The sequence below is a fragment of the Diuraphis noxia genome, unplaced genomic scaffold (assembly GCF_037042655.1).
Source record: "Diuraphis noxia isolate RWA-SAM2 unplaced genomic scaffold, SU_Dnox_SAM2 contig0004, whole genome shotgun sequence".
In the NCBI taxonomy this organism is placed as follows: Eukaryota; Metazoa; Arthropoda; class Insecta; order Hemiptera; family Aphididae; genus Diuraphis; species Diuraphis noxia.
This window is the reverse complement of record NW_028301714.1, coordinates 40,225,116-40,238,269: the sequence shown is the minus strand read 5'-3', so window position 1 is coordinate 40,238,269 and position 13,154 is coordinate 40,225,116. Positions and strand designations below refer to the sequence as shown.

Below are 13,154 nucleotides of genomic sequence, written 5' to 3'. Positions count from 1 at the left end.
AGCCATTGTCACCAAAACTGATGGCCAAGATCGGTGGCCGATCAGAGATCCAAATACCTATAATATAATGATATTAATAAAAAAAATACCAAAAACAATCAATAGATCACTACCGCTGTGGTGGAAAAAAACTCATTCCGTGGTCAAGCATATCGTTGCATTTTTATAATATGCTTAATGTGAGATATTTGATATTCCAGGCGACCACGCACGATACATAGTGTTCAATGAGGATTTACCTACCCAGTTCCACATCTCCTGAAATAATGTATATAATATCATCATTCAATTTTTTTTTTTTTCATAAGACTCACAAAGACAAGGTCTAGTATTTTATACTTTGATTAAACGTTTTAGTAAAAAATAATTTAAAAAATAATTTAATTTAATAATTTTCAAAAAAAAATAACGTTACCATTATGTATAGTTTGTTGTTTTTGAAAATGTTGACGTTTTTACATTTTGTTTTCATTTATCTCATAATTTAAATTTTTTTTTTTTTAGTTTTAAGAACAGTTGTATTACTGTACAATGTTGAACAACAAATTGTAATTGAAGTTTTTTCAAAAAACGAGAAAAGATAATATTATCATAAAAACATTAAATTTAATGAATATGGTATTAATTAATACCTAATTCAAATTATTTCTCTAACTAAACAAAATATCAAAAATCATGAGATTAAATTGAAATAATTAAGTAAAAATTATTTCTAACTTTTTTATCAAAACTTTTAATTAAATTTAAATTTAAAATATTGAAATATTTGTAGTCCTTTTCCCGATGAGTTTTATAAATAAAACAGAATTATGATATCTACATTATTTCAAAAGCAATCTCAATGGCTTAATTCTCACGGGACATCTTGTAGGTATAATCTAAAATATATCTGCAGATTATTTTGTACAAAGTAGCTCTCTGGTTTTTTTTCGGTTTGCTCCCTTTTATTTATTTCAACTTAACACAGGAAATGAAAAATTGAATGATGTCATTCAATGTATATACAATGTACATGTATATTAGGTTCGACAAACTTCATAAATGTAATCACATAATATATTCCACACAGAAATTTTTTTTTCTTTAGACTTTAGTCATATTTTGCTCTACAGTAGGAATATATTTACGTTCTATACTATTGTGATGATTATATTATTATGTATAATTTAGAACTGTATAAAATAATTTTTGCCTATTTTTATTTTTTAAATTTAATGAGAAAATAGTGATGTGCATAAAAGTTAATTAAATTAAAATACCGACTATAAAGTTTTTTTGGGCAATCTTTAAATAGGTTTTGTTAAACTTTTTTAATTTTTAATTCCATAATTTATTCCAAACAAAGTTATAAATTCATAGCATGCGCATAAATTCATTAATTCTGACTATGTATTTAAAACAACTTTCAACTTACAATTATAAAATAAAAATCTGAATGATGTCAACGTTTTAATGAAACTCATTATACGTTAAATTATATAGATCTACATTCACCAATTAAAATTGTAATAATATTCTAGACAAAACTGTCCAATTTGTGTTCAATGGATGCTTAATAATACAAACAGGCACAACGTCGAACAAATGGTTATCTAGTTGTTTGATTTTAAATAAAACAGAAATCATTTGATTCATAGAAACTCGAACAGTTAATTAATCTAGTCAACGATAGGTCACTTCAATAAAGTGTTTTAATTGTTGGTGACAGTCGTATACGAGATACAGATACAATGGAACCAATATCTGGCAATTTCATCACAACCACATCGCCTACCTACATAATAATCTAACATTTATTGTGATGAGCACTACTTAAAATCGTGTACAAATTATATCTAAATTGAACAAAAATAAATAATAAAATGACAGCTAGTACACACATTATTGTATTCAACGAGCATTTTGATAGGGTGATATAAAATATATTTAGTACCTGTTGCCTTGAGTGTAGAGTGCCTATATATATAGTGGAACCACTATAAGTCGAATTTTCGATAACTTGAATTTTTTTTTGCCCCCCCCCCCCAGAATTATTGAGAGTCCACTATATATATATATATATATATATATATATATATAGTATATTATATGAACAATGAAATATCCCCAAAATTGTATAACTCACGTGCACAATATTAAAATATTATACATCATGCTGTAATTATTTTCAAAATTGTTATTATTTTTTTTTCCCCCAGCAGCATTATATATATATAGATGTTTACTACTGGTGACTTGCCAGTCACTGCAGTTGGTACTCGAGATTTGAGTGTATATAACAGTGGTGGCGCGGTGGCGGTCAGCAAAACTTCAAAGTCCTCGTTATACGCCCTCCTCGCGGTCAAGTGCGATCAAAGATCTAGAAGACTCGACGACGTTTTCGGTCGTCTGCCGCAATCCAACCTACCGGTGTCGGGGACAATGACGGAAGCGGTAGCGGCGGTGTGTATAGAAGCATGACGGATGTGTGTGCGAGAAGTTTGAGGTACAAGTCCGTGAGCGGAATACGCTTTACGCTGCTACCTACTGTGGCGTGCAGGGTGGTGGGTGAAAAGGAGGTGGGTGTGTGTACGGATGGGAGAAGGGAGTGAACGACTCGTGAATCGATATAAGGGTGGCTCATACGCCTCTACTGCTATTACTACCGCCGCACTACTATATATTTATATACACAACCACCTCCGATACCTCCACTCTATCGCGACCACTACTGGTGACGTGGTGGCGATGTGTACATACATAGGTGTACTGCTCTAAAATCGATATCGGGCGGACACACGACACACGACTTAGAGGTTTTGTGGATATTTTTGACATTCGTATATATATTATATTATATAAGGCGTAGTGGAGTGATGGCGTGAGGGGGTCAGACGTATGATGGAGCGGATTGGTAGGTAAGCGGGGGTTGCGATTGTTATAGGATTTTTGGAACGCGTGATGTGAGGTCGAGGGGTTCAAAACTTACTCTCCTGCTCTGCGTGCACAAACACACAAAATATAGGTTTTTCTAATGACCAATCGTAAGACGATATTAAAATTCACGGTTCGCGTGTTCCAAGTTAGTTTTCCCAAAAACCACGGAACAGCATAATAAAACGGCCTCAAAACGTGGTTTTTACGTTCATTCCGTATATCTATAATAATATAATGTACATTACATACATAACATATTATATAGGTAGGTAGATGTACTGCTCTAATGTAGTAAAATAAAAATAAAATTCCACGCACGTGTGGTCTTAGCTACACCATAGGGCATTATAATATTGTATTGTAGCATAGTGATATAATATACATTAATATAATATACAGAGCATAACTAATAGCTGAATTTTTGATTGCACAAAATGTTATTCAAAATTACAGAGCTGTTTTAATGTTACTATAACGCCAATTAAAAAATTTTCTTTTTTTAAATTTTTTATTACTTTATGTTATAAATTCATAAAACTTCCAACCAAGCTGAATTGATTTATTAAAAATAAGTTCAACATAGAAACGCAATTATAATAAATCGTACATAATATAATAATATATTACTAGTTATGTACTGTCTTAAATATATACGACTTTAAAAATAGTGGACTAAAATATACATTTGTATTTTACACTTTTAAGTAAATAATATTCATAAATTATTTTATATATTAATCTCACTATGATCATCAATATATCATAATTTTAAAACACGTACCTAGGTAGTTGATTTCAAAGATAAAATAACATAACTACTCACTAAAATTTTGAAAATTTTACATGCATATTACTTACGTCACGTAACTTGAATTTTAATTAACTACACCCATGTAAAATAAAAATAATAATTAAATTGTCATATTTTTGAAATTTATATTGAACTAGGTACAATTTAATAAAAATAAATGTATTAATATGGAAACTATATTAAATATACACTATATTACTCTATTCTTCTATTAAGTAATGGATATTGATATTTTTGACACTTAAATCTTGTTAGGTACTTGCAATTATTATGATTAATTGTATTATATTTTGTGAATTTAACATTTCATGAATTCTTAGATTTTTTTTTTATTTTCATATTTAGCTTAAAAATATATAAATAAAAAAAAATTGAATTTATGCATTTATATTTGATAACATTTACTTACAAATTATAACAGCACTTACTTTGTATTAAATTTTATTAAAAACCCATTTAAATTGCTTTTCTGCCAAAAAACCGTAAACTTCTTTGTGAAACTTACTTAATACCGTGAAAATCGTTATTAAAAAATTATAATATATTTAAACACAATAAATTCATACCAATTGTGCTTGAGAAATCGTAATGAATATTTCAATTCGTATGGATTCGACGTTTGTAACAAACGTCACGTCGTTGTGTCTCAATTATATATTTTTATAAAAAGGAAATCATTTATTTCTTCAGTTTTATTGAGGTGATAAATAAATTAAACTATAGTTATTATTTTTGGAATATAACAACAATTAATTAATTTTCTCCTCTTAAATAACGATTCGTCAACATAAAATAACACGATGTAAAAAAGCTAACCAACAATAATTTTACTGGCTTCAACAATAGCGAGAAAAACGAGCCGTTTATATTAGCAATCAGCATATTATAGAAATTTTAGATAGGTACAATTCCGTCCCCTTCCACAACCACTCGATCACATTTTTACCGTTTGATAATATTGCTGGTTTCAGCTCATTTCAGAAGTTTGTAGATCCTTTCACACAATTTCTATATTTAACGTTAATATTATAAAACTAATGCTTTAGCTTTTCTCATAAATATATTTTTTAAACCAGTATTATAGACGCTTTCGAGGTATGCGGAGAGTGCAGTATAAGGTGTAGTGTAGATTTACTGACAAATACTATTATAATAAGCTCTACTCTAACGTGGCAGTAAATTGTATTCTTGTAATAACATGAAAACAGTGGCAAGAGCCAAGAAGGGGTATATAGTTCAGTGCTTATGCGCCTGTTGTTCATGTTATTTTATATGCGAGTATAGTGCACGCAAAGACCAACTTTAACTCTGCAGTGTAGGTACGGTCACTGCCACCTGTAAATAATTTAATTTTTGTTATACAACTATACGAACTAAAAATGAATTACTTCATGAAAACAATTGTTACGTGTCTATACATATTATATATTTATATATATGATACGAGTATTTTATCGGAAATATTTCTGGTAAATGGAGTTTTTTTGTTAATCGAACAATATAAATACAATGTTATTATTATTATTATTACCTAGGTATATAGTTTGTTTAGTAACAATTAAAAAATTGATTTTTCGTTAGTAACAAACTATGTATTAATAATAATTATTATAAAAATAATTTTAAAAAGTCACTTATTTCTAATTAAGTTATCCGGTTTTACGATAAAAGAATCAGTTCGTTTATATTTCAAACATACAAACTTTACTGACATTTTAAATTTTAAACTTTAAAATTTTTTTTTTCTGTAAATTTCGATAAAAATTTATTTGTTGGGTAGTAAAGCTTGAAAATTTAATTTAAGTCACCAAACACATTGTTACAATGTCAGTTGAAAAATATTAAAAATACATAGGCACGATTTTTCTTTTTAAAAGCATTTAAAGTTCAAATTTTGACTAAATACGTAAAAATTACGGCAATGTTCAAATTATCTTAGATAGAAGTTCATACATTTTTTTCTTTTTAAATCTAAGATTTGAAAATTTTTAATAATCTATAATATATCCTAGATAGATAAACCGTCTACGCTCAGAATCGTTTTTCGTATACAGTGATATAATATCATTGGATTCAAATTTAATTCCTTCCATCACAGTAACCCACTTGTATCCTAAAACTGTACAGCAGAGCGATATCCACGACTTACTCGATTTTTTTTAATGCTATTAAATGTCTGTACTCAGTATGCACAATTTATAATTGATAAAATGCTTCGATCTTACTTTATTTTGAGGGTAATTTCCAAAAAATGTATGTCTAGTTTCCTTTCAAGAATACAATATTGAAATTTACACCATTTTTAAAGTAATGGAGAAATAAAAAAACATATTAAATAAAAAGATTAAAACTTTTATGGAAAATACATTTTTGGCGAAATCGATAATAGTTTATCTTATTATTATTTGCTATTTTGAATTAATATGTAAGAAATAAAATAGTATACATATATGTGAATAAATATTTTTTAACGTTTATCTAAGTGGATGTTGAAATTTAAATCAAAGACGTAGATACTATTGACGACTTTGATTGTGATTCTATTAAAATTAAGTTGATGAGATCCAATAATGTAAGTAGATTTCAATATGTCACTATAATAATCAGTTGCACAAATATTTTAATGCAGTTGAGGAGCTAATTGGTCCCAACATTTTAAAAAATACCTGAAAAATATCCGATTATAAAACATATATTGTATAGGTATAATATTATATATTATTATTGACTATATCCCAATTAATAAGTTTATTAATATATGTGCAACTGCTTACAAGTTACAACTAAAATATTTTAACCACAGGACAGGTGATGTTGTCAAAATCACTGTAATATTATGTAGTACCTAGAGAAAATTATGAAATTTTCCACTATCAAGATGGTGTGGATGGCAAGCAGCATTTTGAATGTTTACACCCTTTATCGTTAAAAATATCACGTACGCCTGTATACATGAAGTTATGTGCAGTGTAGGTATGTGAGAGGTGAGAGTCATTATCGAGCATGGTAAAGATATACATCCCTTTCCCCCTTTCCGTTATTTACTTTGTGACGCTCGTGGGTATGAGTTTATTTGTATAAAAAAAAATTACTGACTGGATCTTAGCCAATGGATACGATGATGGTTGATTATGTGGCTGGAACAAAGAAAAAATATAAAAACATAAACTACTTTTAAAAACCTCTTTTGTCGTCGGAAATGTTGTTTGCATAAGCGAAACGAAACGTTTTCATCAATGACAACCATTATAATTAGAATGAAGATTTTTCGAACGCAGAACGAAAACCTGCACCGTATTATAATAATAATCAGGAGAACAGTGTAGTATATATCGAGCATTCATAGTTGACAAGCGAAATGGAGGGAAATGCATGGAAGGCTAAATGGGAGTCTTTAAACGATGTGGCAGCATTTTTCACGTGTGGTAGTGGCCTTTCGTCTGGTAATGATGTAACACGCGTTTGGATATTGTGCACACGTCTCATTCGCTCCGTTGATAATAAGCCGATCTTTTCTTTTTCATTAAACATCTAATTCGTGCCAAATGAATAAAGGGTTCGGGAGCTATAGTATTTAATCAACTATTTCAAAAGAGTCGTAATAACGAGCCCATTTAATCCTTTCAACGATGACTTTCAGTAATAATCTGAAACGAAAATGTGATATACCGAATAGGAATTTAATAGTAGAAAATAATCCAGTTTCTCTCGAACAATACCGAGTAAAATCGATTCATTCAATATTGACGTATACAATAATTGTAGTGGCTGCATAGTCACTGGTGTGCAGGATGGTTATTGAAACCTCCGTTCTTTGTATTTTATGTCATCAGTAACCATTCGAATAATCACATACGCAGCGTGCTTCGACACATAGTCGTTTCTTTTTATAACCAAACTGTGCTCGAGAATAGTCGTTCAAGACAGTCGTGGAATGAAATCACTTCGGGGATATTTCTTATAGGTCTTATGTTCATGTTTTTTTTTTTTTTTTGTAAAGAAGACCTATAAAATATTTTTGTGACGTAAAACTACATAAAAATACTTAAACATAATATAAAAATGAAACTCAATGATAATATTAAATGTATATAAAGTATTAACGTAATAATAAGTTGAATTTGTGATAGTAGACGTCAACGGTAAATAATAAAAACGAGCAGCATGGAAGGCAAATATATTGATCATCATTCTGATAAGAAGGTTTTTTTTAAGGTTGATAAAATAATATGGTCATTTCTAAATAACAATTTTGTAGTGATCTTTGTTTTTTTTTAAAAATATATTATGTTCACTCAATTTCGTCTGGTGTTTCAGAATGGGGTGGGCGATTGGCGTGTGGATGATACAATCCACGTTTGAGGTGCATTTTGGTTCAACTGCAGACATGAGGACGCCATGTTAAGGTTTGTCAGGCGTTGTGGTACAACCGCGATAATCGGAGCTCGACTGAGGGTGACGATAAACGGTGGCTGCAGTGGTTTCGTTCTGTTCAGGTTAACATGGTAGGTGGTCACCAGCCGCAGTCGACGGGAGGCGCCAACTGTACGGGCACTATGATGAACATACTGAACATAGACGCCGAGAACCGGGTGGTGCTGAACGTCGGCGGCATCAGGCACGAGACCTACAAGGCCACATTGAAGAAAATACCGGCCACGAGATTGAGCCGGCTGACCGAAGCGTTGGCCAATTACGACCCTGTGCTAAACGAATACTTCTTTGACAGACATCCTGGTGTGTTTGCTCAGGTCCTCAACTATTACAGGTGAGTGCTATACAAAACTATACTTTAATAATAATAATAACAATGGGGCCTTTATTCCACGACAAATCATGTGGTAATGTTGTAAAGCTTTGTGCTATTTAGTGTATTATTATAATAAACCTACGCGGTACTATTTTAATGAATAAAATAAATCTTGTAAAAATAATTTAATGTATATAAAAATGTATTATTATAATATGGATTTAGACCCAATAATAGTGGGGGAGTTAATGGAAATAAATTGATTTGTTTAAGCTAAAATCAAAATATTTATATTCAAATGATCAGAAAATAGTTCACGAATTATTTTATTTTTTTAACTCTATAAACTTAAAGTTAATATGGAGAATCATAATTACTTTGCTTAATTTATTAAAAAAAAATAATTCATTTTTCTTTTCATAATCACACTTGATATGTATATAAATTTACATAATACCTATGGTTCGTAAAATTTACTACATTTTTACATAATAAATAAATTTTTTCTTAATACTCATTTTACTATCAACTCTTGATTTTTTGAATAATTGTACTCGATGTGGTTTCTACTTTTTGAAAAAATATAAAAACATAACTTATTTTGTTAATAACTGTACTTATACAAATTATAACCGTGGATACATTTTTCCTGAGGTAAGTATATTTTTTTACTAACTGACAAAAGTTAAGTAATTCACATTGCTACTTAAAAGTTGATAGTGGTTTCACCAATAAATTTAAGACTGAAAAAAATAAAAATATTTTATGGTTTTAGAAAAACCTAAACCCAAAAATTTAAAATAGATAATACTTTTCAAGATGATTAGTGTACCCATGATATTCACGATTTCTTTTTTAAGCTATAGATCAATATAGTATATATAATTACTCGAAGATAACATTATTTTATTGAAGATTTAATTATTTATGAACATTAGATATATGAAATTTATATTTAAAAGTATACTTTTGAGGATTGAGTGTATGTTATTACAATATATAATCAGCCTAAACCAGAGCATAGTGATTCCGTTCGCAGCATTAACTCCTAATCGGATTTAAAAGTATGAACAAACAACAATAACAACGGTGAATAATGTAAAATTCAGAAAGTATAGAAATTCACAATAAAAATACAATTAAATTACACATATTATATGCTTGTGTGTTTTGCACCGTGCTTATGAACCCGAATATCGATTTGTGTGATTTGTTGGCTTAATGCAATTAACCACCACAATAATATTTTAATGTCACGGTTATCAACAAGTGTGTTTAGGAACAGCAGTAAGTTATAATTTAGTTACTAGTAGTCTTTGGCCAAATTAAAAATATCGTGATTATGTCACGTGTGTACCTTGTACTTAATTGTATAAAACGTAATACTATAAACGTCACTATCATTTTTTTTTTTTAATTAATGATACTTTTTTCAAAAAATTTAAATTGTAAAAAAAAATCATAAAAAATATTCATAAGTAAGTGAAATTTATAAATTTACAAATTTACAAATCTAATATGATTATAATATATACAACATTTTTAATTTTTATCGAAAATGTTTGTCTACAAGTCTTATTGATTTATCATATATTGTATTATATATTATTTCTCACGTAAATTTTATTTATTTTTTTATAAGATAGAAAGGTTTCAACAACACAGGGTTTTAGCCTACTTACATTTAATTAACATAATATAAGCGAAAGGCGTTAATATACATTAGATTTTAGTATAAATATTGATACATTATTTTCAGTGAACTGGGTAGGCTTATATAGTATAACAACGGTTATCTTTGAAGGCTTAGTGGAATGAGAGAAGATTTTTGAGTGTCTTGTGAGCTTCAATGTATTGAGGGGCAGATTATAACAATGTATTCTATTATCAGAGTTACGTTAAAAGTATCTACTGCTTATTGGTAAAGTTCCTTGCTGATTAGGTAGGTGTGTGTTAAGTTGGGAGTGGCCTATTTAAGCTCTTGTGAATGTCACATCTTCTCTTCTTTTTGAGCCAGGAGGACAATTAGATTTATATATTATAATTTACGTTTCTTAATTTTTTGACAGAGATATAATTTGTCTTATATGTATATTATGTAGTTGCATTTTCAGAAGTTTGTATTATTATTTTTTCCTGGGATTGAGCTGTCGGAATATTTTTTTATGCTCATCCGTCTTCCATAAAACTCTCACAACTCACTAAATGCCTACTTTATGTCAATCATTGGTATTGTAACATGGTTTCATTTAAATTTTCTAGCTGCAGTCATAATAATAATATTAAAATTATTCTTCAACGTTCATAAAAAAAAAAAAAAAAATATTGTATCCACATAAAAACTAACGAGTAAGTTTTAATTGATTGTTTGTTCCTTCACAGTTACTTACACAAACATCAGATCCACCCATCCAAAATAGTCCCAACACAAATAAAGTTAAGTTTTTAACTTCATTCTATCATATCATTCTCCCTTAATTTTTTTGGTAAATTTATTATGTAACTATACTATAAAAAAATATTGTATTTAACATAGAAGCACAACGCTTTATCTCTTACTCCTTCTACTGCCGGTATATCTAGCGGTGGCGTGATGTGGCGTCGTTATTTTCCGTTTTTATCTTGTTACAACACTGCTGTAGCTTGTGTAAAACATTAATAATGATAGCAATAAAATACTGGCAGTATTCTCGCAAAATAAATGATTTTATATAGTATTGTACACCTTGGAGTTTCAGAAATATTGAAAAATATGAGTGATTGTTTTAAAACATATTTTTTTAATGAACTATTTTATAACTATTATCGTCATAGTGCTTGAACTCCACTGTATTTGTGCTTGATAGATTATTTATGACCTAATTTTATAATTTATTAACGGATACAATATAAAAAGTATTTAGAGCTCATTTTCAAATAATCAAAGTTTTTAATATTTGAATGACATATTTTCTGTTTTTAATGTTCAATAATACGTTATTGATGCTTAGTAAAATTGTTAATATAGTAGTAATATTAAAAACTGTGTGTTTTAAAAATACAGACATTTTAGTGATGTGCATTCATTTTAAGTAGGTAGGTACTTACATTTTTAAGCCATGTCACATCTAGTATACTGACTTTGATCTTATAATTAAAAAAAAAAAAAAATTAAATGCTTGTATTTGCTATGATTTTGTTCGTTTAACGATAAAATAATCATAATATATGCACGTAAAAATATTAATGGCTGAATCCCTCTCCGCTGCATCAGAAGTAAAAACTCCCGAGAGAACAGCAGTAAAGAATGATATCGTGGTATATCAATTTATCGTAAGGGTAAAACGCATACAAAGAGGAATATTTTTATGTCTACGTGTAAAAATGGAGATCTTATATTATTATTTTTTATTTCATTTCCGTACCATTTAGTAGATATGTATGTTATTAGCGACATTATGGTTAGATTACGTGGTTGCTGAGGTTATCATGCATTGAATATTATTATTATTTTCGTTAACCAAATTCGTAGTAGGTATAACGCAGATTTTCACGATAAAAGCCAACGCCAGCGTGAAAATTGACGATAAATCGACAAGATATTACTGCGTAGTTTCTGAACCTATGTATGTAATCATTTTTTTTCCTTGTTGGGAACTGACGACTGCTGCTGTCTACGCCGTACGCAATATTGATCCACTGTCTTTACGCTTTTTAAAGAATCTGAGCTTAACTTATGAACGTGTAAATGAACGTTGAACCAATTTAATAACTGTGATTAATTTTATTCTAGAAAAAATATACAGTGAACAGTTTTACAAAATAGACATTTGTATGTTTCGATACGTTACTATAAGACTTTTAATGTTTGAATGTATAGACCTAAACAAGGAATGCTTTCGTAGATAGTTTAAGAACATATTTAATTTTTAGTTAAAAATAAATTCAAGTAAACAAAACTTTCTCGAATATTGAATGTTGTCCAAATGTCTGTCTAATCTATATTATTTCAGAAAAAAAAAGTTTTATTATTTATTTATTGGTCAATGTCTACCAACTTAATTAATAACTCAATACATTTTATTGGTGTTGTATGACATAGTAGCAACCATGGGTTCTATTAAAATCGTTATACTTTTTTTTTTTTGCTGACTTCATCGTAAAATATCACTTTTCAACAATAACTAACATAGAATAGATAATAATTAGAATTGATAAATTACAGATTTTGAAAATTATATCAATATTTTTCAGTCATGATGGAGCTGAAAAATCAGTTTTCATTTTTTATTAAATATTATTTCCAATAATAATTACAACAAATATTGCTTTATTTTATTTTATTCAACACAATTTTTCATTTTTATTTTTTATTTGGTAAATTTATTTCGCTAACATAACAAATGTTTTAACAAAACTCTTACCATAAATTTAACAAAAATAATCATAAATAAACAAAGACCTATATTTCTATAATATATTTGTATGTTGTCTAGTTGATCTTTTAGAGAAAGGTCTTATGATGGGCGTGGTTTTATAGCTTAGGTTTAGATGTTTTTACGTCGATAATTTAATGGAAACCTCTTTGGATTTTATTTGGGATAATGTCTACGTTTTTCGGCTAATTATCTATGTTGATAGAGAAGTCTCGTAACATTAAGTTATTGTTTATTTCACATATAATAAGGGGCTTTGATT

General features: G+C 28.7%; 1 protein-coding gene across 2 annotated transcripts in view; it reads left to right on the top strand.

Moving 5' to 3' along the window:
- The window catches only part of Shaw (potassium voltage-gated channel shaker cognate w), a 153,242-nt gene that overhangs the window by 70,807 nt on the left and 69,281 nt on the right, over window positions 1–13,154 (top strand). Inside the window, exons 3-4 of one of the 2 annotated variants that reach the window (XM_089225605.1) lie at window positions 8,045–8,133; window positions 8,224–8,495. In XM_089225605.1, the coding sequence (XP_089081731.1) occupies window positions 8,230–8,495 (266 nt within the window). In that variant the 5' untranslated portion in view covers window positions 8,045–8,133; window positions 8,224–8,229. Of the gene's footprint in view, window positions 1–8,044; window positions 8,496–13,154 lie in introns of both variants that reach the window. The other variant, XM_089225606.1, reaches the window with a different exon arrangement.